This window comes from Gymnodraco acuticeps, unplaced genomic scaffold (genome assembly GCF_902827175.1).
Source record: "Gymnodraco acuticeps unplaced genomic scaffold, fGymAcu1.1, whole genome shotgun sequence".
Taxonomy (NCBI): domain Eukaryota; kingdom Metazoa; phylum Chordata; class Actinopteri; order Perciformes; family Bathydraconidae; genus Gymnodraco; species Gymnodraco acuticeps.
Genome location: NW_022991920.1, coordinates 409,889 through 436,768, shown reverse-complemented (window position 1 = coordinate 436,768; position 26,880 = coordinate 409,889). Strand labels below are relative to the sequence as shown.

At 44.4% G+C, this 26,880-nt stretch overlaps 3 protein-coding genes and 2 long non-coding RNA genes across 5 annotated transcripts in view; 2 read left to right on the top strand and 3 right to left on the bottom strand.

Annotated features, from left to right (window-relative positions):
• The window catches only part of LOC117535645 (exostosin-1), a 291,078-nt gene that overhangs the window by 129,781 nt on the left and 134,417 nt on the right, over positions 1 to 26,880 (top strand).
• On the bottom strand, positions 1,011 to 2,061 carry LOC117535642 (moronecidin-like). Its single transcript, XM_034200180.1, has 4 exons — positions 1,983 to 2,061; positions 1,741 to 1,844; positions 1,383 to 1,401; positions 1,011 to 1,278 (listed from the first exon to the last, which is right to left on the bottom strand). Exons 2-4 carry the CDS (start codon positions 1,841 to 1,843, stop codon positions 1,140 to 1,142), a joined length of 261 nt encoding a protein of 86 aa, XP_034056071.1. The 5' UTR covers position 1,844; positions 1,983 to 2,061; the 3' UTR covers positions 1,011 to 1,139.
• LOC117535641 (moronecidin-like) lies at positions 14,684 to 15,794 on the top strand. The gene is made up of 4 exons (XM_034200178.1): positions 14,684 to 14,762; positions 14,901 to 15,004; positions 15,345 to 15,363; positions 15,468 to 15,794. Exons 2-4 carry the CDS (start codon positions 14,902 to 14,904, stop codon positions 15,661 to 15,663), a joined length of 318 nt encoding a protein of 105 aa, XP_034056069.1. The 5' UTR covers positions 14,684 to 14,762; position 14,901; the 3' UTR covers positions 15,664 to 15,794.
• Positions 19,500 to 20,140, bottom strand: LOC117535648. Its single transcript, XR_004567448.1, has 2 exons — positions 19,810 to 20,140; positions 19,500 to 19,720 (listed from the first exon to the last, which is right to left on the bottom strand). It is a non-coding gene; the product is annotated as an uncharacterized LOC117535648 (long non-coding RNA).
• On the bottom strand, positions 21,152 to 22,310 carry LOC117535647. The gene is made up of 4 exons (XR_004567447.1): positions 22,208 to 22,310; positions 21,858 to 21,961; positions 21,498 to 21,516; positions 21,152 to 21,393 (listed from the first exon to the last, which is right to left on the bottom strand). It is a non-coding gene; the product is annotated as an uncharacterized LOC117535647 (long non-coding RNA).

Sequence of the window (26,880 nt, the reverse complement as noted above, 5' to 3'; positions counted from 1 at the left end):
CACTGTTAAATCATTTGATCATTGGTTTTATTATGAAAACTTCGAGACCGGAAATACTGTTTTCACCCTGTGAGGGTTGACGCTAACTTTACATGAAAGCTGCCGCATATACACGTTCTCCTGGCGAAACTTCAAATCATCTTCGTAATATCTATCAAACTATAGATCCTACATATCCAATGGACGTGGATTCTAAAAGTACAATATACACTTCTCGCTAGAAATCTAATCAAAAAGCATTTTAATGGCCTACAATCATACAATTTAGGATTTTCCAGAGAGGGTTATTTGTGAATAAACGACCCTCTGTAACGTTTGCAATCAACGGGAGCACGAGAGGTAGACAACTTTAAAACGTGATTATAGGTCGTATTAAGCGCTTGAACAAACAACCTAATTGGTCGTATGAGTTGGAGGACTTGTTGAGACAGAAATATACGGCATGCACACTAACATTTCTCTGTGTGATTGTTACATAAATCACAACAATTTATTAAGACGGACTGGAAAACTGGTTGGAACTTTCTCCACAGTTCTAAATTGGTTTGAATCCTACTTTAAGGACAGGAAAAACGTTGTTTCTATAGGTAACTACACATCTGAGTTGACAACTATGACATGTGGGGTTCCTCTTCTCTTTAACATCTACATTCAACAGGAGACTATGATCCATGAATGCAATGAATAAATGAATGATGGAATGTGTCCATCTTTATCATTAAAAAGATAAAACTGAGGTAATTGTTTTTGGAATCAATGAAGGACGAATAAAAGCCAGCGCTGAGCTTCAGTTGGCAACGTTAAAAACAACAGAAAATGACAGAAATAGGTGCAGTCATGGACTCTGACCTGAATGATTTTTACACCAATTTCATCTGTAATGTTTCACCTGTAATGTGTTTCATGTCTTTAACTAGGTTGGGATTGTATTAATTCCATAACACACAATTCACATCATTTCCATCCTGATTTAATAAATGTTCCTTTAAAATAATACAAGAGATAGATGATTTGTGTAATGCAATGCAGATTTATTCCAAATGAGAAGAAGATACATTTAAAACATAGGTTGATTACATTTTTATGTTGAAGAAAAAAGCAGAAGAAAGCATTTATTTTTCAGATGGACCATCATGGACTCAGGCAAAGTCGTTCTCTTGTTGGAACGCACGTTGTTCCATCGCTTCCTGCGCGTTCATCGCTTTCATCACTTCCTGCGCTTTCATCGCTTCCATCGCTTCCTGCGCTTTCATCGCTTCAAGTTCTTCTCCGGTCATTCTGGTGCAGAGAGAGAAAAGATCCGTAGAGTTTGGACAAAAATAAAACAAATAATGCATCAAAAGCACTTTCCAATAATTGAAATGTGAAGAAAAATACGTTACCCATGGACTCTTTCGGCAGCTAATTAAAAAAGAGAGAAAAAAACGTTAAGTGCGATGCATTATTCTTTGTCATACTTTGCATTATAATTTATTATAAGCCGTTTTATAAACATTCATTATTTTATTGGAGTTCTAATATTTTATTTGGAAGAGAAAGAAACACACAAGACAAAACCCCAAAAAGCATTATAGAGCCTCTTTAATTGATGCGACGTAACAACGATTTCTGTATTAGTTTGGAACCAAATTGTTGGCGGGTCCAAAATTCCCTTTAAGGACTTTTGCTTTTTTATGTTAGAATGGACTAAAACGCTAAAGCAATACATTTACTCTCAGTGGACACACAATGTGACTTTACCATCCAATACATGACCGACATGATGCCAAAATTTGAAACCCTCCCCAGGTTCAGCCATGAGGACCACCAGCGTCAACACCAGGAACATCATAGCACACTTCATCCTGAAAAACAAAAACACAACATGTGTCACTCAATCAAACTATTTAATCCACCAATTTACTACAGCTATAAGTCAGAGTATATATTCAAAGTCAAATCCCAAAGACTTCATTAAATAACAAAAACGTAAAATATTTCACCTGATTGAGAGTCTGAACCAAGAGGCTTGTCAAGAGTGCAAAGTGAGATCTTCAAGTGATGTGAATCTCTCTGTCGAACCTGTGTCTTTATAAAGGTATGGTGGAACTTTACATATATTTAGCATATATTTGGCAACATTGTATGTATCATTGTATTTTGCAATATGATGTTCTGTCTTGACAATGACAACAGAGTCTTTCCACATCGATGGGGAAATATCTTGATTTGCAACTTTAAACATTTAAATACTTTCTGAATGTCTTACCTAACTTCTATATGTTAGCTTAAGGAAACAAACTATCATCATTGACCCAAAATATGGGCTAACTAAACTGACCCTAGAGAAATGGGTCAGAAAAGCTTAGCAATAATTGTTTTTGTTTATTTAAATGAGTTCATCTTAATCGTGATTAATTAAAAAAACAAATACATTCTGAATTATCTTTTAAATAAGACAAGGCAGACATATTTTGCTGTTACAGTGCAGATGTATTATAATTTGAGCAATGGTTAGCACATTGAGTGAATTCATTTTTGAAGAAGCATTTATTTTCATCTGATTCAAAGTTTTGGGGGTTTCTCCATCAGACAAACTTTCTCTCTTGTTCCAGCGCACGCTCCAACGCTTCCTGCTCCATCATCGCTTCGTATTTTTTATTCCCGAAAAGTGTGGTGGGTGGAGAGAGGAGATTCAAAGAGTTCAGCTCAGGAATTCAACAAATAATGCAACAAGAGCCCTTTTTTATTATAAATGTCAACACGTATCAAGCAAAATACCTTAACTATGGAAGACTTGAGAGAAAAACAAAGAAGACATTGCATTAATGTCTGTATGCAGTTTAATTCATCATAATATATTGTAAGGCTGTATCGACATTCATTAAGATATTCCAGATGTAATATTGATAACAAAGCTGAACTTATTTTGCAATGCCTTTCTTTAAGTAACAAAAAAAAAAGGAAAAACTTCTCAAATGCACCCTATTTCCTTTTTATTTAAATCACAAAGCAGCTCAATAAGACTCAACACAATATCATGATTTGTCCAAACATAAGACAACCACACCATTAAAGGTAGGGTAGGTAAGAATGGAGAAACCAGCTCGAGTGTGCTCAAATTTGAAAGTACACAGACGGAAAAAACCGGCCTCTTCCTTCAGACCTCCTCACAGAGCCCCTCCTCCAACACACACAAACGCGCACATGACCAATGAGGGCACGAGATAAGTTTGTGCACAGATGGAAGGCTGACAGGCAGGTAGACCATCCAGTTACTTTAGCCGGGCCGGCTCAGATGATTGGTCGTGCTTTTTACAGCGCCACGGCTTCCACAGATGACATTTTTTATGTATTTATTGTCAAAGCACTTACGGCCCGCGTGCGTTGACGCTTGCCGGCGGGCGTGTCTGACACTCGACCAACAACCAATCACATGAATCTCCCGCCCCAGACACACAAGCACGCGGTTTGATTGGCTAGAGCTTGTAATGGCATATGATTCGATTGGCTGTTGAGCAATGTTCAACTTTTGACGCCTCGACGGAGGCGTCAAAAGTTGAACATTGCTCAACTTTTGAAGCGAGCAACGCCAGCAACGCTCCACGTCGCTTCCCAAAATGCAGTTCGGCTAAAAGTGACGTCACCCCATTCAAAGTGAATGGGCAGAAGCGTTGGAAGCTTCAACGCACGCCGCTGTGTGGACGGGCCGTTACGGCCCCTACACACGGCGGCGTGCGTTACCGCTTGGCGGTGGGCGTGTCTGAAGCTTGGGGATTTTTTACGAACAACGCGACCAACAACCAATCACATGAATGTCCCGCCCCGGACATACAATGCAAAGCATTCATGCTACATCCATGCTGGCTAAATATACTGTCTATGCTTGCTAGCTGTCCATTCAAACGAAGTACACTGGCTATAAACTCCCCAAACAGGCGAAAACCTACCAGTTTCACCCACTGTCTCTGCCACCTCCCCCCATGCCTGGCTCCTCCGGTTTGTATCCCTGTATGTAAAGAGGGACTGGTCATATAGTACCGGGTGATTCCCTAACGCCACGATAATTTCCTCCTCCATTTTTTGACATATGGGAAATAACTGCGGTCTGGCTCTCCCAACATACACGCGGTTTGATTGGCTCGCGCTTGTGCTGTCAGATTTGCATACGCGGGATTTGATTGGCTAACGCCTCCGTCGAGGCGGCAAAAGTAGAACATTGCTCTACTTTTGCAGCGAGCACCGCGAGAGAAGCTACGCTTTGCTCCCACAATGCAGTTCGGCGAATCGTGACGTCACCCCATTCAAAGTGAATGGGCAGAAGCGTTGAAGCGGCAACGCACGCCGCCGTGTGTAGGGGCCATTAAGATATTCATTGCTATCGGGATTTTGAGAGCATTCCATGGAATATAACAAAAAGTGTATCTCGAGCCGGTTTCTCAAACTTACCTACCCCACCTTTAAGTTAGTTAAGTTAAAGCTCTATAGTACAGTCAATTATGAAACAGTGATAAGCTCATGGACAGTTTATACAAAAGGGTTGTTGACGGACCCTGCTGTTTGTCCTAATTTGTGGTCCATCAATACAGAATGTGTGATTTTGATTTACCTCTCCAGGCCGTCCTGGCCCCTTTCCACAGAGATGTAAAGTGTCTAAAAAAACACTCCCCGGGTTCGGCCATGAGGACGACCAGCGACAGCACAAGAAATATCATAACCAACTTCATCCTAAAAAAACTAAAATACATATAGAGATAACCATGACTCTGCACTTTTATTTGTACTCGTCTGAACTTCCATATACTAGATACTTTTTGCTTCATGTTCTGTTGAGTATACATTTGAACATTTATACATTTGTTTGCTATGAATACTGAGCTAATTTAATCTAAAAGAGCTAACAACAAAGGGTTGTAATGTTCGAATAACTGTCTTAGCTGTCACATCCATGATTTTGCATTAATTCAAGTCAAAATAAAGATGAAATATTAGCTTTTTACCTTCCAACAGATTGATTTTCAGAGTCAAAAGACTGTTTTCAAGGACTGCAAAGGTGTCAATTGTGATATGAACAGCTGATGGGACCTTTTGTACCGACAGTCACTGTCACTTAGACCCCAGTTACACGGGAATGTTTGCGTTTACGCACCGTATGCGTTTTCAAAAAAGTATTCCGTTCACACGCATTCGGCTCAATTAACGTGTTCGTTCACACGAGACCGCTCGACCCGCTGGAAACGCTGTAGTACATATGCCGGGCCTGTAAGTGGCGCTGCTGCCGCCAAAAAAGACACCAAAAGCAGCGAAGAAGACCCTGGAGCATGGTTAGCATCATAGATATATACATCTATGGTTAGCATGGTTGCCCTTTTGTTTATTCTCCGCAGTGGACGGCGTGTGCTCCTGCTGTAAATCTCTCCGGTAGTCCACCAGCAGATGAAAAACACCCACCTCTCCGCCTCTTCCAAGGGACGAGGGAACATGTCCGTTAAAGTTTAAATCTTCCGGACAAAATTTGAAAAGTGCCGGTCAAAGCTCTTCTTTGTTATTTATTGAGCTTTAAAACAAATTGATAACGACTCTATATAATAATATAAGAATAATGAACGGAGCCTCTCTTTTCCTCCCCCTCTTCTGACAGCCCATCAGCTGATCTCTGAGCAGGAGACGTGGGGAGAGGGAGACAGGGCTATTTCATCGTTATCAGAAAATGATCATATAGAGGCATACACACGGAGCCGTTTGACCCCCCCCAGAGCGTTCCCTTTGCAGATCTATCCACCTTGGGACCCGTTATCGTTTGCGGGGTCCGTTTCTATCGTTTTGTTAAGGCCTCGTGGAAACGAAAGGGCTATACGCAAGAGAAACTATGCGGATACAACCCGTATCGTCCTCGTGTAAACGGGGTCTTAGTGGGTAGGGCAGTGGTGGGTTTAATGTGCTATTCTCCTAAAGTGGTTGGAGTCTCACTTCCATCTGTCACGTTACTGTTACGTTTAAATAGAACAAATAGGGTCATATCAAAAGCCCACAATCAATCTGTGAGAAAATACGGAACTCATAATGGTTTCATTGGTCATCCTCAAAAAAACAAAATGTTAAATACATTTGAGAATACAGTAGGGTCATGTATGTCTATAGCAGGGGTGCCCAACCAGTCGATCGCGATCGACCGGTCGATCGCGGGGAGATTCCCAGTCGATCGCGAGATGTGTCTAAAAATAGAACAACAATATTCGGTTTTATCGTTAATGTCCTATGACATAATCTTCCTGTGCCAGAATAATGCACTTAAACGCATCAAAGCTTTGTGATTGGCCGGCGTGACCCCATGTGTCGGGGCGTGGCTGGTGGGCAGTGGGCACTATTTCGCTGACGTTGTCCGTGTCAACAGGAGTGACAGTCCGCACACACACAAGACCGCAATTATGGCAGAAGCAAAAAAGCCCAAAATATATAATTTTCACTCCGAGTGGGAGGATGATTATTTTTGTATCTATTCCAATTCAAAGTCCATCTGTGTCATCTGCAATGCGAGCGTGGCTTTATCGAAGAAGAGTAATTTAGGAGCACAAGCGCTACGAGACGGAATTCCCTCCTAATTCTGCCCTACGCTCCCAAAAGGGGAGGGGCCTGAAAGGACAGCTAAATGCACAGCAGTCCATTTTCACCAGGCCCAACAACAAGAGCAAGGCTGCTCTACCATAGCACCTTATCGTGTCAGTCACGTTCTTGCGAAACACATGAAGTCTTTCAAAGGCGGCAAAGTTGTGAAAGAAGCATTCCTGGAGGCTGCCGATGCGCTTTTTGGGGACAGTAAAAAATAACAGAAGCATTTCAACAGATTTTTGATATAATAAAAACTAAAGTTAGATACCGTTATTAATCAGCTGTAAGTTTGAACTTATTCATTATAATTATTGTACAAAATGGTATAAGAATGCAAACTTAAATTGATTATAGTCTATTATCAATTCAGGTTAAGAAACTAGAGTTGCTTGCATCCTATTTTAAAGGCATTTATTTTTATAATCTACTAAAATGCAACAAAAAAAGGGTTTGATTCTATAAATGTTTTAGATAATCTTTTTTTATTGCACTTTGGCAGCAGATTCCTGTGTAGCTTCAGATCTGAGTTGTCTTATTAGTAAGCCTCATTTATACTTTTGTAGCAACACTATTTTGATATAATGGCAAAGAAAGGGTTCAGAGTCTTTTCTTTTTGTCCTGTGTCATATGTGCCAGCACTGTTCAATGTTTCTTGAAAACATTACCCACTGTAGTATGTGACGTGTGAATAAACTCCAACTCTGTATCAACAACACTGTTGTGTAACTTCAGTTGAATACTTGTATGTGTGTAGATTAGAAAGAGGTAAGATAAAGGATCTGCAGTATTTTATGAAGTATTAATTGTACAAAGGTCAGTTTTATACAAGTAGAAGTGTGTATTTATACCTGGTAGTAGGCTGTCAGTAATGGCTACGCCTCTCTATTTGGACTGGTAGATCTCGGCAGACTGGCAACTTTAAAAGTAGCTCTCGGTTCAAAAAAGGTTGGGCACCCCTGGTCTATAGGTTCAATCCAAAGTAGACACTTGTGGTGACACGTTATTGGACATAATTCACCTTGCTTATTGTGTTGCCACACGGACCCTTTAGTGGGGAACACCTGTAGCTTTAGCTGCCATTCCTGCTAGCTCATCAGGAAGAGCAGTGCATGTGTTAACCTCTCTGATAGTAATGGATAATAAAGATTGGAACTCCATTCTTAATACACCGCCTCCGACTCTCTTTTCACGGCACTACACTGGTGACCCTGACTTTTCCGAGAAAGTTTCCAGAAAATTAACGAACATGGCTGAGCGCGATGTTTTCATAAAGCTGCCGGAATTCTGGGAGCACGCCGCGGAGGCATGGTTCGCACACGTGGAGGCACATTTCGCCTGCCGACAGGTCCGTGACGGGGACCTGAAATACTACCATGTGGTAGCAGCGCTGGGGAGCTCCACGTCGTCCAGGTTGGTGGGATTTATCACAGACCCCCCACACCATGGCCAATATGAGGCGATTAAGGCCCTTCTCCTTAAGACATTTAGCTTATCTGCTAAGGAGAGGGCCCGCCAGATACTTGACATGCAAGGCCTAGGAGACAGCAAGCCTTCCCAGCTAATGGAGAAAATGCTAAATCTGCTAGGGGGGGAAGATCCCCGGATATTATTCACGGAGATTTTCCTGCGTCACTTGCCTCCCCGGGTCCAGACAGCGCTGGCCAACACGCCTGTCACGGAGCCCCGTGCCTTGGCTGAGGAAGCAGATCGTTTTTTCCTGGCTACACAACAGCCCAGTGCAGAGACGTTAGCCGCGACGCTCAGCGGCCCATCTGCAGTCAAGAAAGCATGGCGGAGGCAGGACACGGCTGTATCGAGCCGGCGTGGAGACACCGGAGAGTGCTTTTACCACGCACGTTTCGGGACAATGGCGAAGAAATGCATCGCCCCGTGCAGCTACAAACCCCCGGGAAACGGAGGGGCCGGCGTTCAGTAGTGGCCCTGAGCGTCGGCGGCACGTGCAGGTTCCTCTTCGTCAGCGACAGCGTTTCGGGGAGCCTGTTTCTGTGTGACACGGGCGCTCAACGGAGCGTAGTTCCAGCGTCGAGTGAAGACGTCACCCGGGGTGGGCACGGACCGCGATTGACGACGGCTAACGGTGGTCCCATTCGCAGGTACGGCGTGAGGCCTATGTGTTTGTGCATCGGAGGACAGCATTTCAGCTTGGATTTTTTGACAGCGGACATTTATTTTCCCCTCCTCGGAGCGGATTTTTTGTGTGCTCATGGACTCTTAGTGGACGTTAAGAATAGGCGTTTGGTTGATGCCTTAACGTTTTCTTCCCTCGTGTGCACACTTGGCAGCGCAGCATATGACGGGCTGTCGGGCTCGCTGTCGGGGGCAGACACGTTTCTCAGACTGTTGGCCGAGTTTCCAGACCTGTCGCTACCCACCTTCTCTGCGCTTACCACTAAGCATGGCGTGGAGCACCACGTCACTACCGAGGGGCCTCCTGTCTATGCCAGGGCCCGGCGGTTGAACCCTTCTAAGCTGGCTGTAGCGAGGGGGGAGTTCGCAACCATGGAGCGCCTGGGCATTGTCCGCTGCTCCGACAGTCCTTGGGCTTCTCCCCTGCACGTCGTCCCCAAACCGAACGGCGGGTTCCGCCCGTGCGGGGATTACCGCCGACTCAACGACGCCACTACGCCTGACCGCTATCCGGTGCCGCACATTCAGGACTTTTCGGCGCATCTGGCCGGTACGGGGGTGTTTTCCAAGGTGGACCTGGTGCGTGGATACCACCAGGTGCCCATGCACCCTCTGGACATTCCCAAGACAGCAGTGATAACGCCTTTTGGACTTTTTGAGTTCCTGCGGATGTCTTTTGGACTCAAGAATGCTGCTCAGACGTTCCAGCGCCTGATGGATTCGGTGCTGCGGGACCTACCGTTTGTGTTTGTCTACCTCAACGACATATTCGTCGCCAGCGCTTCAGTGCAGGAGCACCTGTCCCACCTCCGAGCCCTTTTCACGCAGCTCAACGAACACGGATTAATCATCAATCCTGCAAAGTGCCAGTTCGGGGTGTCTGACATTGATTTTTTGGGGCACCGCGTCACCAAGGGCGGTGCGGCACCTCTGCCGGCGAAGGTGGAGGCTGTTGCGGCTTTTCCTCGCCTGCTCACAGCCCGGTTGCTCCGTGAGTTTCTGGAGATGGTGACCTTCTACCACCGTTTCATCGCCCGGGCCGCACACATCATGCGGCCGCTGTATGAAGCATTGAAGGGCAAGACCCCCGTCCAGGCGATCGACTGGACGGCAGAGGCGGACGTCGCTTTTGCTGAGGTCAAGACCGCGTTGGCTCAGGCGGCTTTGCTGGCACACCCATCATCTACGGCTCCCATCTCCATCACCACGGACGCGTCGGACTACGCGGTCGGCGCGATGCACGAGCAGTGGGTGGAGGGCGCTTGGCAGCCGCTCGCCTTTTTCAGCCGCCAGCTGACGCCCAGAGAACGCAGGTACAGCGCTTTTGACCGTGAGCTCCTGGGTCTTTATTTGGCCGTGCGGCACTTCCGTTTCATGCTGGAAGGCCGGGAGTTTACGGCGTTTGTCGACCACAAGCCACTCACTTTCGCCATGTCTAAAGTGGCGGAGCCTTGGTCGGCACGTCAGCAGCGGCAGCTTTCCTACATCTCTGAGTTCACCACAGACATTAAGCACGTGGCTGGCAAGTCGAACCTGGTTGCAGATTGCCTCTCCAGAGTCGTCATCGGAGCCGTCCAGTTGGGCCTCGACTATACCCGCATGGCGGCGGACCAGGTCAGAGACCCCGGCGTCCAGGCTCTGAAGCTGGAGGCGCTCTGTGTTCGAGGCAGTGCACGGTCTGTCACACCCCAGCGTTAAGCCTTCGGTGCGCTTGGTGGCCGCGAAGTTCGTCTGGCATGGGCTGAAAAAGGACGTGAGGACTTGGGCTGGTGAGTGCGTGGCTTGTCAGCGCGCTAAGGTGCACCGCCACACGAAGGCCCCTTTGGAGCGTTTCCTGGTGCCTGAGAGGAGGTTTGACCACGTCAACATCGACCTGGTTGGTCCATTGCCCTCCTCTTAGGGCTTTTCCTACCTCCTCACCATGGTGGACAGGACGACCCGGAGGCGGTCCCGCTCGTTTCGACGTCGGCCACGGACGTTGCCCGGGCCTTCATTGCAACGTGGGTGTGTCGTTTTGGCACCCCGTCGGACATTTCCTCAGACAGGGGCTCTCAGTTCACGTCCGAACTCTGGAACGCCGTGGCAGGCGGTTTGGGGGTTAAGCTGCACAGGACTACTGCTTACCACCCTCAGGCTAACGGCCTCTGAGAGCGCTTCCATCGCTCCATGAAGGCGGCCCTCAAAGCCGGCCTTAAGGACGGGAATTGGGTCGACAAGCTGCCCTGGGTGATGCTGGGCCTGAGGACTGCGCCTAAAGAAGACCTGCAGTGCTCTACGGCTGAGATGGTCTACGGGCAGCCGTTGAGAGTTCCAGGGGATTTCCTCCCTAACGCATCGGCTCCCTGGTCGGCGTCGGCCCAGCGGGCTTTCCTGCTGAGGCCTTTGCTCCGATCCCTACTACTCAGCACGGTACTCAGGTGTCCCAGGTTCCCGCAGAGCTTCGCTCGGCGGAGCACGTGTTCATTCGGCACGATGCGCACAGAGGCCCCCTGCAGCCCCCTTATGATGGGCCTTTCCGGGTCTTGGCGCACGGGGACAAGCACCTGGTGGTCGACCTGGGTGGCAAGGCCGAGCACGTCTCGGTGGACCGGGTGAAGGCTGCTCACCTGGACTTGGACCAGCCTGTGGTGCTGGCTCGACCTCCGCGACGGGGCCGCCCCCCGGCCTCGTCCCCTGTCACGGATTTAAGACCTGTTGTTCCGGTCCCTCCCCTTCCGGGGGCCGCACAGGCGGAAGTCACTTTTCCGACTCCCGTGCTCAGGAGTCGTGGGGGTCGGCGTGTCGTTCCTCCCCGCCATGCTGATTTTGTTTATGTGTGAATTCTGGGGGGGCTTGTGTGGTGACACGTTATTGGACATAATTCACCTTGCTTATTGTGTTGCCACACGGACCCTTTAGTGGGGAACACCTGTAGCTTTAGCTGCCATTCCTGCTAGCTCATCAGGCAGAGCAGTGCATGTGTTAACCTCTCTGATAGTAATGGATAATAAAGATTGGAACTCCATTCTTAATACACCGCCTCCGACTCTCTTTTCACGGCACTACACACTCATATTAGTCAAAGTCAACTTTATTGTCAATCTTCCAGTTTGTGTGTACAGACAGAGAGATCGAAATGCCGTTTCCCATAATCCTGAATATAAAAACAAATGTATATAAAAATACGTATGCAAATATATATATATATATATATATACACAGAATCAAAGACACATTTTGACATGTGCACACATTAAGACCTAAATAAAAACACAACAATCAATATATACAAAATAACAGTCACTTCAATATTTTAGAATGTACATTAGAGCAAAATTGTACATAGAATGTGCAAAATATTAGTGCAAGATAGATACACATCACCGTTAAATTCAAATGCATGAAAAACACACATGTTGTCAGCAGTCTTTAACTAAGTCTTGCCTCATAACTTGTTTTAAAGGAACATTTATTAAATCAGGAAATGATGTGAATTGTGTGTTATGGAATTAATACAATCCCAACCTAGTTAAAGACATGAAACACATTACAGGTGAAACATTACTGATGAAATTGGTGTAAAAATCATTCAGGTCAGAGTCCATGACTGCACCTATTTCTGTCATTTTCTGTTGTTTTTAACTTTGTCAACTGAAGCTCAGCGCTGGCTTTTATTCGTTCTTCATTGATTCCAAAAATAATTACCTCAGTTTTATCTTTTTAATTTAAGAAAGATGGACACATTCCATCATTGATTTCTTCAATGCACTTACTCAGTGTTTGAAGTGGATCATAGTCTCCTGGTGAATTTACTGTAGATGTTAAAGAGAAGAGGCCCCGGGATGGGGCCTTGAGGAACCCTAAATGTCATAGTTGTCAACTCAGATGTGTAGTTACCTATAGAAACACATTTTTTCCTGTCCTTAAAGTAGGATTCAAACCAATTTAGAACTGTTGCAGAAAGTTCAAACCAGTTTTCCAGTCCGTCTTAATACATTAATGTGATTTATGTAACAATCACGCAGAGTAAGGTTAGTGTGCACCCACATGCCGTATATTTCTGTCTATGTGCATGCACAATACCGATGCACAACCATGTGTTCTTTTTACCAAACGTATTTGTTTTAATTGTACATGTGTTGTAATGTTGTTCTAACCATTGCTCTAATTATAATAAATCTGCAAGGCAAAATATGTCTCACTTGTTTTATTCAAAAGACAATTCTGAATTAATTTGTACTTTTTTAACTTAATTGAGACAACATTGAACATATAAAAAAATGCTAGGCTTTCTGACCCATTCCTCTAGGGTCAGTTAGCACATATTATTGGTCAATGATGATACGTATTTTTTTACTTAAAGGTTCCCTATTATACTGTTTTTCATCAATATATTATAGGTCTCAGACAGAGATGGGGTTGACATATTTGTCAACTCAGATGTGTAGTTACCTATAGAAACAACGTTTTTCCTGTCCTTAACCTGTACGATTTTGACTTATCATTAAAGCTAATCTGAACCTTTATCATTTAAGGTATAGACAGATACGTTCAGTTAATTTAGAAATATTGTCAAATATCTAAGAATTAAAGGTGGGGTAGGTAATTCACTTCAGAAACACTTTTTGTTATATTCCATGGAATGCTCTTAACATCCCGATAGCAATGAATACATTAAGTGCTTTGACAATAAATACATAAAAAAATGTCATCTGTGGAAGCCGTGGCGCTGTAAAAAGCACAACCAATCATTTTAGCCGGCCCGGCTAAAATAACTGGATGGCCTACCTGCCTGTCAGCCTTCCATCTGTGCACAAACTTATCTCGTGCCCTCATTGGTCATGAGCGCGTTTGTGTGTGTTGGAGGAGGGGCTCTGTAAGGAGGTCTGAAGGAAGAGGCCGGTTTTTTCCGTCTGTGTACTTTCAAATTCCAGCACACTCGAGCTGGTTTCTCCATTCTTACCTACCCTACCTTTAATGGTGTGGTTGTCTTATGTTTGGACAAATCATGATATTGTGTTGAGTCTTATTGAGCTGCTTTGTGATTTAAATAAAAAGGAAATAGGGTGCATTTGAGAAGTTTTTTCTTTTTTTTTTGTTACTTAAAGAAAGGCATTGCAAAATAAGTTCAGCTTTGTTATCAATATTACATCTGGAATATCTTAATGAATGTCGATACAGCCTTACGATATATTATGATGAATTAAACTGCATACAGACATTAATGCAATGTCTTCTTTGTTTTTCTCTCAAGTCTTCCATAGTTAAGGTATTTTGCTTGATACTTGTTTACATTTATAATAAAAAAGGGCTCTTGTTGCATTATTTGTTGAATTCCTGAGCTGAACTCTTTGAATCTCCTCTCTCCACCCACCACACTTTTCGGGAATAAAAAATACGAAGCGATGATGGAGCAGGAAGCGTTGGAGCGTGCGCTGGAACAAGAGAGAAAGTTTGTCTGATGGAGAAACCCCCAACACTTTGAATCAGATGAAAATAAATGCTTCTTCAAAAATGAATTCACTCAATGTGCTAACCATTGCTCAAATTATAATAAATCTGCACTGTAACAGCAAAATATGTCTGCCTTATCTTATTTAAAAAATAATTCAGAATGTATTTGTTTTTTTAATTAATCACGATTAAGATTAACTCATTTAAATAAACAAAAACAATTATTGCTAAACTTTTCTGACCCATTTCTCTAGGGTCAGTTTAGTTAGCCCATATTTTGGGTCAATGATGATAGTTTGTTTCCTTAAGCTAACATATAGAAGTTAGGTAAGACATTCAGAAAGTATTTAAATGTTTAAAGTTGCAAATCAAGATATTTCCCCATCGATGTGGAAAGACTCTGTTGTCATCGTCTAGACAGAACATCATATTGCAAAATACAATGATACATACAATGTTGCCAAATATATGCTAAATATATGTAAAGTTCCACCATACCTTTATAAAGACACAGGTTCGACAGAGAGATTCACATCACTTGAAGATCTCACTTTGCACTCTTGACAAGCCTCTTGGTTCAGACTCTCAATCAGGTGAAATATTTTACGTTTTTGTTATTTAATGAAGTCTTTGGGATTTGACTTTGAATATATACTCTGACTTATAGCTGTAGTAAATTGGTGGATGAAATAGTTTGATTGAGTGACACATGTTGTGTTTTTGTTTTTCAGGATGAAGTGTGCTATGATGTTCCTGGTGTTGACGCTGGTGGTCCTCATGGCTGAACCTGGGGAGGGTTTCAAATTTTGGCATCATGTCGGTCATGTATTGAATGGTAAAGTCACATTGTGTGTCCACTGAGAGTAGATGTATTGCTTTAGCGTTTTAGTCCATTCTAACATAAAAAAGCAAAAGTCCTTAAAGGGAATTTTGGACCCGCCAACAATTTGGTTCCAAACTAATACAGAAATCGTTGTTACGTCGCATCAATTAAAGAGGCTCTATAATGCTTTCTGGGGTTTTTGTCTCGTGTGTTTCTTTCTCTTCCAAATAAAATATTAGAACTCCAATAAAATAATGAATGTTTATAAAACGGCTTATAATAAATTATAATGCAAAGTATGACAAAGAATAATGCATCGCACTTAACGTTTTTTTCTCTCTTTTTTAATTAGCTGCCAAAAAAGTCCATGGGTAACGTATTTTTCTTCACATTTCAATTATTGGAAAGTGCTTTTGATGCATTATTTGTTTTATTTTTGTCCAAACTCTACGGATCTTTTCTCTCTCTGCACCAGAATGTTGACCGGAGAAGAACTTGAAGCGATGAAAGCGCAGGAAGCGATGGAAGCGCAGGAAGCGATGAAAGCGATGAAAGCGATGAACGCGCAGGAAGCGATGAAAGCGATGAACGCGCAGGAAGCGATGGAAGCGATGAAAGCGCAGGAAGCGATGGAACAACGTGCGTTCCAACAAGAGAACGACTTTGCCTGAGTCCATGATGGTCCATCTGAAAAATAAATGCTTTCTTCTGCTTTTTTCTTCAACATAAAAATGTAATCAACCTATCTGTTTTAAATTGATCTTCTTCTCATTTGGAATAAATCTGCATTGCATTACACAAATCATCGATCTCTTGTATTATTTTAAAGGAACATTTATTAAATCAGGATGGAAATGATGTGAATTGTGTGTTATGGAATTAATACAATCCCAACCTAGTTAAAGACATGAAACACATTACAGGTGAAACATTACAGATGAAATTGGTGTAAAAATCATTCAGGTCAGAGTCCATGACTGCACCTATTTCTGTCATTTTCTGTTGTTTTTAACGTTGCCAACTGAAGCTCAGCGCTGGCTTTTATTCGTCCTTCATTGATTCCAAAAATAATTACCTGTTTTATCTTTTTAATTTAAGAAAGATGGACACATTCCATCATTCATTTCTTCAATGCACTCTAGGGCTGCACGATACTGAAGGAAAAAAATTCCCTTGCGATATATATAGCGTTTTTTTAAACTATATTTAACCGGATGAAGGATTTTAGTCGCGGACGTCTGGATCTTAACTGGTTGACTCATCATACCTTAAGTCATGATCTAACATGTCATGATAATGCATGTTGCTTACCCTCAAATAAGGGGGTTCATCTGTGAATGAAGAAGAGAAGAACCTTTTTGTATCCAAAATAGTTCTAGATGGCAGATGTTGCTTTTCTTTTTGGAAGTAAATCTTCATTCTCGCCGGTATTGTCCTCCTGTGCCTCGCTCATTTTTTACCGGTGTCGGGGCGGGGCCTGCTGTGATCTGATCAAGAATGATTGTGATTGGTGGTTTGCTGTGCGTGCAGAGCCTGCATGTCACTCACTCAAGTACCCCTGACATGAGAGCCGCACACGTTTTCCTTTTGTAACAAGCAGCAAAATAATTGTAACATGACGTGTTTGAGTTAATTTACCTACTTAATATCGAACGTTTATAAAATCGCACGTCCCTGCGATGTGAATATTGCGCATGCGCAAATCGCGGTTATCACCATGACACGATATATCGTTCAGCCGTAATGCACTTTCTTTTAAAATGTTTTCCGGATATCATATAATATAAACACCAAATCCCAGCATGCATTGCGGCTAAAACATCCAATCAGCGAGCTTAAACCATAGCTGAGGATCTTGGGTAATCGCTCGAAATGCCTACGTCTGTTTCCGGTTATTTTATTTTGAAATTCAGTTCCTGACGGACGCCAAAAAAGCCAGGGATTATGGAATTAAACCAATAAATAAAAGCAAGGATAATTGTGTGTTATTGGTGAGTAAATAACAGTGTGTTATTTTGAAAAGAATAACAAATTAGAAGGAAAAAAAGATTACAAAAATACAGATTTCAGTATTCTGAGGCTCTGAGCCCCATTTATTTTCCTCACAGACGGCAACAAAAGTCCGAAATTATACGATTTAAAATAAAAGCAATAATTGTGGCTTGATATTGAGTAAGAACATGTTTTTATGAACCACACAGCTTCCGGTCTTCATTGCTTTTAAAATCGTGCTGTGCAACACGAAAAAAAGGGGAAAATCGTGTTGGTGAACACGAAATGCCATGAGACTGGGTTGTCCCTACAGGCAGATCACGCAGACTGCGGTGGGTGCTTCATTTTGCGGAGGGAGCCTCATCTGAAGGGTTACCTTGGTTGGTGATTGGCTAATGGTTACACAAGACAAAAAAAAAATCGAATCTTTTTTCCTGAGGGGACACATATTTATGTATAAAAGACATGAAAAGGTGGATTTAGCATAATAGGTGATCTTTAAGCTAACATATAAGTTAGGTAACACATTCTGAAAGTATTGTGATTGGTCAAACGCTTATAGATGTCCTGCCCATTAGCCTGGAACGTGCACTATTTTGGAGCGATATAGCCAATAGAAGCGCGAGTGTTACAAAGTGATGTCACTATGTGCCAATCATTGATCAATTAGAATACATCTGCACTGTTATACGGCAACATATTTCTCCCTTGTTAAAATTGAAATTATGTCAATTGTGTATTTTGGCCCCAAGGTGACTAAAATAGACCAAAAAACACAAAGAAACACCCGATTAACCACCAGACGGAGATTTGACTAGATGAAAAACTAATACAAAATATAAAACCTTTGTAAAAACATGTTTTGATTAGCTCACATATTGCATTCATATGATGAAAGGAATACTAAAATAAAAACAGAAAAGTATGTGTAGTAACACCACGTATTAAACTATTGAACAGACAAAGCGGTGTCATGACATTACACCAACACAAAGACCATCCAAAGGCAAACAAGTAATCGGTCCCAGCTGCTTAGATATTTTTAGTTAAGTTATATAGTTAACACTTTGTCCTCTGCTCTTGACTCCAGGAGCATTTGGAAGCTACAGTGCTGTTGTTGCACCGGGATCGACTCTAGGTGTGAGGCTTTAGTGCTTTGATCGAGGGCAGCGTCAGGAGAATACCTGCAAGAACACTGGAGCACCCAGAGGAAACCCACGTCAGCAGAAAAAAACATGGGCCTGGTGGGTTTCAAACTTGGTACGTCCTTGCCGTAAGACACATTTCGAAACATTATACCAAGCCCTATTTTTCACACGACTTCTGGCTTCTTGGAAACTTTGCATATGTATATTTCAGAAAATCTAACGCTCCATGATTAGAACAAATACTGTGAATGGAGATGTGTATCATTATGCAGCAGAGAGTTGGATGGCTGTATGACAGGGGTTATGGTAAAAGGAACAGGACATCTCTAAAGAAAGCCAAGGTTACATTTCTCTTCTTCAATATTTAACTCCTATAGTTAAAACATGCATCATTTTTTTATTAAACGGCTTCAACGGACCACAACAAAGGTAACTTAGCACAAGACACAATAACATCAAAAAGAGCTGTACTGTATAACACCACATTTTAAAAAATGGTTCTGTAGGCACTTTAGAGCACAGGCTGCAATGTGGACATAAAGACAAACAAAAAAAATCTATATATATGAAATCACTATTACATTGCATTTAGTTGACGCTTTTATCCATTCGACCAAGAAAACACAAACTTGAAGAAAACAGAATCGTATAATACATCAGGTTTCATAGAGCAAAACATTTCAAGTGCTACTCAACTAGTTTTAGATAAGGCAGTCCTTTATTAGTATATAAGTGCTTTGAAAGTAATTATATTGCTCGAAGTGGAGTGGACTCTCCACACCATTTTATGTACACTGAACAAAAATATAAACGCAACACTTTTGTTTTTGCTCCCATTTTTCATGAGATGAACTCAAAGATCTAAAACATTTTCTATATACACAAAATAACCATTTCTCTCAAATATTGTTCACAAATCTGAAAAAATCTGTGAAAGTGAGCACTTCTCCTTTGCCGAGATAATCCATCCCACCTCACAGGTGTGGCATATCAAGATACTGATTAGACAGCATGAGTATTGCACAGGTGTGCCACTTTGGTCAACTGAAGGTTGTTTTAAATGTGCTATATAAATAAATAAAGATTGAGACTGAGGTAATTGTTTTTGGAATCAATGAGGAACGAATAAAAGCCAGCACTGAGCTTCAGTTGGCAACGTTAAAAACAACAGAAAATGACAGAAATAGGTGCAGTCATGGACTCTGACCTGAATAATTTTTACACCAATTTCAACTGTAATGTTTCACCTGTAATGTATTTCATGTATTTAACTAGGTTGGGATTGTATTAATTCCATAACACACAATTCACATCATTTCCATCCTGATTTAATTGGATTTTTCATTTAAAATAATACAAGAGATCGATGACTTTTGTAATGCAATGCAGATTTATTCCAAGTGAAAAATAGATCAATTTAAAACAGATAGGTTGATTACATTTTTATGTTGAAGAAAAGCAGAAGAAAGCATTTGTTTTTTCAAATGGACCATCATAGACTCAGGCAAAGTCGTTCTCTTGTTGGAACGCACGTTGTTCCATCACTTCCTGCGCTTTCATCGCTTCATATTCCTTTTTCCCTAATACGCTGGTGGGTGGAGAGAGGAGATTCAAAGAGTTCAGCTCAGGAATTCACCAAATGTCTTGTTGTAAAATGAAACAAGCAAAATAACTTACTGATTGATGGCTTGAGAGAAACACAAAACAAAAAGGACATTTTATTAATGTTCGTATGTAGTAAAAGTTATCATATTGAAATATTCATTAATATATTGCGGTTGTAATATCGATAACAAAACTGAACTTTTTTTGCAGTGCCTTTCTTTGTGTTGTATACTTTTTTTCAAATTACCATAAAAAGGACAGACTGCCAAAATGTTACCTATTTTCTTTTTTTTTCAATCACAAGGCAGCCCAACAATATTAAGATTTGTCGAAAACATAAGAAAACTACACCAGGAATCCTAAGATATTTGAAATGTTTTCTAAATTAACATATATGTCGGTACCTTAAAGGTGGGGTAGGTAATTTTGGAGAAACCAGCTCGAGTGCGCTAGAATTTGAAAATACACAGCCGGAAAAAATCTGCCACTTCCTTACAGAGCCCCTCCTCCAACACACACGAACGAGCACATGACCAATGAGGGCACGAGATAAGTTTGTGCACAGATGGAAGGCTGACAGGCAGGTAGGCCATCCAGTTACTTTAGCCGGGCCAGCTCAGATGATTGGTCGTGCTTTTTACAGCGCCACGGCTTCCACAGATGACATTTTTTTAGTGTATTTATTATCAAAGCATTTAATATATTCATTGCTATCGGGATGTTAAGAGCATTCCATGGAATATAACAAAAAGTGTTTCTAAAATAAATTACATACCCCACCTTTAAATTATTAATGTTCTGGTTAGCTTTAATTATGAGTTATACCAATGCATTCCCAGCTATGGCATGTACACATTAAAAAAAAAAAATATATATATATATATAATACAATATAAAAATCTTTACCATGAAAAATGAGGTTGGAACTTTCTCCACAGTTCTAAATTGGTTTGAATCCTACTTTAAGGACAGGAAAAAATGTGTTTCTATAGGTAACTACACATCTGAGTTGACAACTATGACATGTGGGGTTCCTCTTCTCTTTAACATCTACATTCAACAGGAGACTATGATCCATGAATGCAATGAATAAATGAATGATGGAATGTGTCCATCTTTATCATTAAAAAGATAAAACTGAGGTAATTGTTTTTGGAATCAATGAAGGACGAATAAAAGCCAGCGCTGAGCTTCAGTTGGCAACGTTAAAAACAACAGCAAATGACAGAAATAGGTGCAGTCATGGACTCTGACCTGAATGATTTTTACACCAATTTCATCTGTAATGTTTCACCTGTAATGTGTTTCATGTCTTTAACTAGGTTGGGATTGTATTAATTCCATAACACACAATTCACATCATTTCCATCCTGATTTAATAAATGTTCCTTTAAAATAATACAAGAGATCGATGATTTGTGTAATGCAATGTAGATTTATTCCAAATGACAAGAAGATCAATTTAAAACATAGGTTGATTACATTTTTATGTTGAAGAAAAAAGCAGAAGAAAGCATTTATTTTTCAGATGGACCATCATGTACTCAGGCAAAGTCGTTCTCTTGTTGGAACGCACGTTGTTCCATCACTTCCTGCGCGTTCATCGCTTTCATCACTTCCTGCGCTTTCATCGCTTCAAGTTCTTCTCCGGTCATTCTGGTGCAGAGAGAGAAAAGATCCGTAGAGTTTGGACAAAAATAAAACAAATAATGCATCAAAAGCACTTTCCAATAATTGAAATGTGAAGAAAAATACGTTACCTATGGACTCTTTCGGCAGCTAATTAAAAAAGAGAGGAAAAAAAACGTTTAGTACGATGCATTATTCTTTGTCATACTTTGCATTATAATTTATTATAAGCCGTTTTATAAACATTCATTATTTTATTGGAGTTCTAATATTTTATTTGGAAGAGAAAGAAACACACAAGACAAAACCCCAAAAAGCATTATAGAGCCTCTTTAATTGATGCGACGTAACAACGATTTCTGTATTAGTTTGGAACCAAATTGTTGGCGGGTCGAAAATTCCCTTTAAGGACTTTTGCTTTTTTATGTTAGAATGGACTAAAACGCTAAAGCAATACATCTACTCTCAGTGGACACACAATGTGACTTTACCATTCAATACATGACCGAAATGATGCCAAAATCGGAAACCCTCCCCAGGTTCACCCATGAGGACCACCAGCGTCAACACCAGGAACATCATAGCACACTTCATCCTGAAAAACAAAAACACAGCATGTGCAATATGATGTTCTCTAGACGATGACAACAGAGTCTTTCCATATCTTGATTTGCAACTTTAAACATTTAAATACTTTCAGAATGTCTTACCTAACTTCTATATGTTAGCTTAAGGAAAATAACTGAATCATCATTAACCCAAAATAAACATATGTTTGCCTGTGTCATTACTTTATATTTACAGTAATAATTCTCAGCATAAATGAAGATGAGATACTTACTTCTTTCCTCAAAGTCAAAGCTGTTATCAGTCGAGCAGAGAGAGATCTACAGGTTGTGTGAATCTCTTTTTGGTTATACATCTGTTTATATACGGGGTTTAGAACATCCCCAACTCTGGGTGTGTGCTGCGTTTCGCAAAATAACACCCTGAGGTCACCGCCCTATTCACTTATTTGAATTCAGATTTCAAAGAAGTGAATAAAGTAGTTCAACACAGGTTGAAAAGACATCATACATTTTCCTACATTTCTAACTTTTTCTCATTATCTATTCACTTCTTTAATGACTTTTAAGTTTGAAGTCATGAATAGTATGTGGATATGCATATTATGTAATGAAGCATTTGGAGCTACTTATCAGCTAATTTCATCTTTCAAGTTCTTCTGCTTGACATACCACAAGGCTTTTACGCAACACATTTATTACATTAAGTTGCTGTCTCTAGCTTTGGTCTTTTTTATTACTCTAAATTGTATTGCATTGATGAAAGGACAAAGTGAAGAGTTTATCGCCGGCCACTAGAGGGCAGCGTCACTGCTGTCGCTGTCCGGATATGCCGTGCTTTGACCCGGAAGTGTCGAGCGGCCATTTTAGTTCACATATTGTTCATTCACTCCTCCTCGAGTTGAGACGTTCATCCACTCACTCATGTAAGACTGTTTCCACTATTGTTTGGTGTGTCTTTACTCTATGTAATTGAATATATGTGTATTGGTCATGACATGCATGTATGTAGTACTTTGTCAGCTTATCCTGCGGCATTGCTCTGTTTCAGGGTGTCGTCATCCTTGTCATTAAAGTACCGAAACTGACATTGAGGAGTGTGTTTCTTCATGACGACACCATGGTCGTTGTTGGATGCCCCGTCCCCGGCTGCGAGTTCGAATCCGAAGACTTGTCTGAAGCACTCGTCATATTATATTGACGATTCATGGATTTAGCCACCAGCCCGCAGCGCCTGTCATGGCCGCGCCAGCCCAGGCCCCAGCCCCTCACGGCCCGAGAGTCGATCGGCCCAAAGTTGATGTGGGCGTGTCGATAGAGGAATGGAAGGTGTTCATCCGCCGTTGGGACGTATTCTGCGCCGGCTCAGGCATAGGGGATGCCCAGGCCCCCTTCCAGCTGTTTCAATGCGCTGGGCCTGTACTTGGAGACAGCCTGTTGAAATCCACCCCCGACGCCGCTCTTGCCAGACCTAATCACCGTCATGCGTTCCCTAGCTGTCATCCCAGTCGCTACATGCGTCCTGCGCACTGATCTACTTCAGTTCCGCCAGGAACGCGATGAGACATTCCGTGCATTCGCTGCCAGAGTGCGGGGTAAAGCAGAGACATGCGCATATAATGCGGAATGCGAGTGTGGTAAGGACCACACTCATCCGTGATGTTCTGCTCAATGGCATTTATGACTCGGACATACGCCGTGAGACGCTGGGGACACCTGACGTCCTGGTTAAGCCAGTTAATGACGTAATTGCACTCGTCGAGAACAGAGAGATAGCCCGTAACGCTCTCCCGTCGTCCTCCCTATCAGCCATGTCGTCATTCCGGCGCCTGAAGACGACTCCACAGACGAGCCCCACCCCGAGCCCTGCGGACGGGGCTAAATGTGCCTCGTGCCCGGAATGTAAGAGCGTCTTTAACGTCTTCACGGAGGGGCCTCGCGGGTGGAATCCTAAGCCTCACCAGGTGTGCATCGGCTGCTACAGGGCCCGCCGACGACAGAGGCGTCAACAGCCGTCGTCCGACAGTCAACAGGCCGCCATGGGGTCGGAGCCGGTCTCCCAGGTCTCATCGGTGCAAGCTGGGGCCCGCCCTGGCCGACGTCACTGGAGCCATCGCCGACGCCGCGCCCCTACGTCGCACGGATGTGTCAACAGGCAAGCACCTATCAGACTCGAGCACCACATCTTCTCCAAGAGCGAATGGAGACGGGCCAGGCTGAGAGACCACCCCCGAGCATTAATCACCATCTCGATGGACATGCCAGTCGGGCTGAGGGATGGCACCGGCAACCGGGGCTCGGCCGATGGAGCTCGGATATCCGCCGTCGCGGACACTGGCGCGCAGTCGGACCTTTGGTCGCTGGAGGAGTTCCTGGCCTGCGGTTTCTCGCGGGACGACCTGCGACCTGTCAGCCTCAGCCTGTCGGCCGCCAACCGCTCCCCCATAACCATCGAGGGAGTGTTCTTCGCTAGACTCTCGACAACCTGCAGCGGGGGGCGTGTCACATCCTGCCGTTCCATGGTATATGTGAGCAGCTCGGTCCGGGCCATGTACCTCTCCTACGAGTCGTTGCTCAACCTCGGCCTCTTGCCCGTGAACTTCCCATCGGACGACGTTGCAGGGGGGCACAAGGACAGGCGTAGCCCTGACACGGCTGACACACCAGACCAGCCCTTGTCCGTCAATGCTACGAGGTCAGCCAACGGCGGCTGCGTGGGGCCAGGTGACCCCCGGGACGCCCAGTGCACATGTCCTCAGCGCACGGTCCCCCCGGCGCGCCCCGTAGCACTGCCGTTCCCTTGTAAGCCAGAGAACAATAACAGGATGAAAGATTGGCTACTCGGGAGATATGCCTCGTCGACGTTCAATACTTGCCCCCATCGAGCACTACCATGCATGGAGGGGCCACCTATCGAGATGCACGTGGACCCCGCAGCTACGCCTAGGGCATGTCACACCGCGGCTACAGTGCCTCTACACTGGCAGTGGAGGGTCCACGATGACCTCCTGCGGGACGAAGCCCTTGGGGTCATTGAACGTGTGCCATACGGCGAGCCAGTGACGTGGTGCCATCGTATGCTAGTCACTCGGAAGCACGACGGTTCCCCACGCAGGACCGTGGACCTCTCCCCCTTAACAAGTTCTTCCAACGTGAGACCTTCGCCACTGAGTCCCCGTTCCACCTTGCACGCCGCGTCCCGAAGGGCACCTGGAAGACCGTCACGGACGCCTGGAACGGCTACCACAGTGTCCCCCTGCGTGAGTCGGATCGCCACCTCACTACCTTCATCACACCCTTCGGCCGTTGGCGCTACACCAGGGCACCACAGGGCTTCCTGTCATCAGGGGATGGCTACAACCGTCGGTTTGATGCCGTCCTCTCGGACTATGAACGCAAGGAACGTTGCGTGGATGACACCATCCACTATGACACCGACCTGGAGCAACACTGGTGGAGGACCATCGACTTCCTGACGCGTGTCGGCCGGTCGGGAATCGTGTTGAACTCAGACAAGTTTCAGTTCGCGGAGAGGTGCGTCGATTTCGCTGGCTTCAGGGTGTCGGAATCTACCATCGAACCGCTCCCGAAATACTTGGACGCCATCCGGGACTTCCCCACCCCTGGCTCCACGACGGACATCAGGAGTTGGTTCGGCCTTGTCAACCAGGTGGCCAACTACGCCCAGTTGCGTGACACGATGGCTCCATTTAAGCCGTTCCTCAGCCCACGCTGTGTGTTCCTATGGTCCCCCGTTCTGGAGGAGGCCTTCCAGGCGTCCAAGCAAGCCATAATGGAGGCCATCCGCGAGGGCGTGGAGATCTACGACATGCAGAAGTGTACCTGCCTCCGCCCTGACTGGTCCATGCGTGGCATTGGCTACTTCCTGCTCCAGCAACATTGTCACTGTGCCTCGGGCATACCGGACTGCTGTCCAGGTGGATGGAGGATCACCCTCGCGGGTTCGCGTTTCCTGTCCCCTGCGGAGCAACGCTATGCGGCCGTCGAGCGAGAGGCCCTAGCTGTGGCCTGGGGTCTGGAACAGACGCGGTACTTCACGCAGGGGTCCGACAACCTCGTCGTGGTCACAGACCATAAGCCGTTGGTGAAGATCTTTGGCGACCGTACGCTGGATGAGATAACAAACTCGCGTCTGTTTAGACTCAAGCAGCGCACCCCCCATGGCGCTTTGACATTGTGCATCTGCCTGGCAAGAGCAACTATGCCGCTGATGCCACGTCGAGGCATCCTTCCCCCTCGGGCTCAGCGAACGGCCTCTCATTGGGGCTGCCGAGCGGGCCTGACGCCGTGGAGTCAGCACTCATGGCCTCCATCCGCGACGACGCAAGGGAGCTCGGAGCCGTCTCTTGGCCCCTCCTCGCACGGGAGACAGCGGCTGACGGATGCCTCGGCCACCTCCTCCAACTCATCGAGCAGGAGGGTGGGATTGACGTAAATGACCCTGCCCTGGCGAGTCTGTCATTGGTCTGTGAGTCCGTCTACGCACAGGACGGCGTCCTGCTCTATCGGGACCGCGTCGTGGTTCCCCCATCCCTCCGTGGGAGAGTCCTTCGGCATCTCCATGCCGCTCACCAGGGGACCTCAGCGATGGGGCAGCATACCCGAGCCATAGTTTACTGGCCCGGGATGTCCGGGGACATTCAGGCCACCAGGGACGGGTGTGCAGACTGCAACCGCAATGCTCCGTCACAGGCGGCTACACCCCCCCTGTCGTCCTCACCCCCGTCCACGCCATTCGAGGCGGTGTTTGCTGACTTCTTCGACTATGGGGGCCGCCACTACCTAGTTGTCGGGGACCGTCTCTCGGGCTGGGTAGAGGTCCTGAGCTCCCTGGCCTGGTCCAACACCTCCGTTCGTTCTTCGCCACCTTCGGCGTACCGCAGGAGCTCTCGAGCGACGGTGGTCCGGAATTCAAGGCGAGCCACAC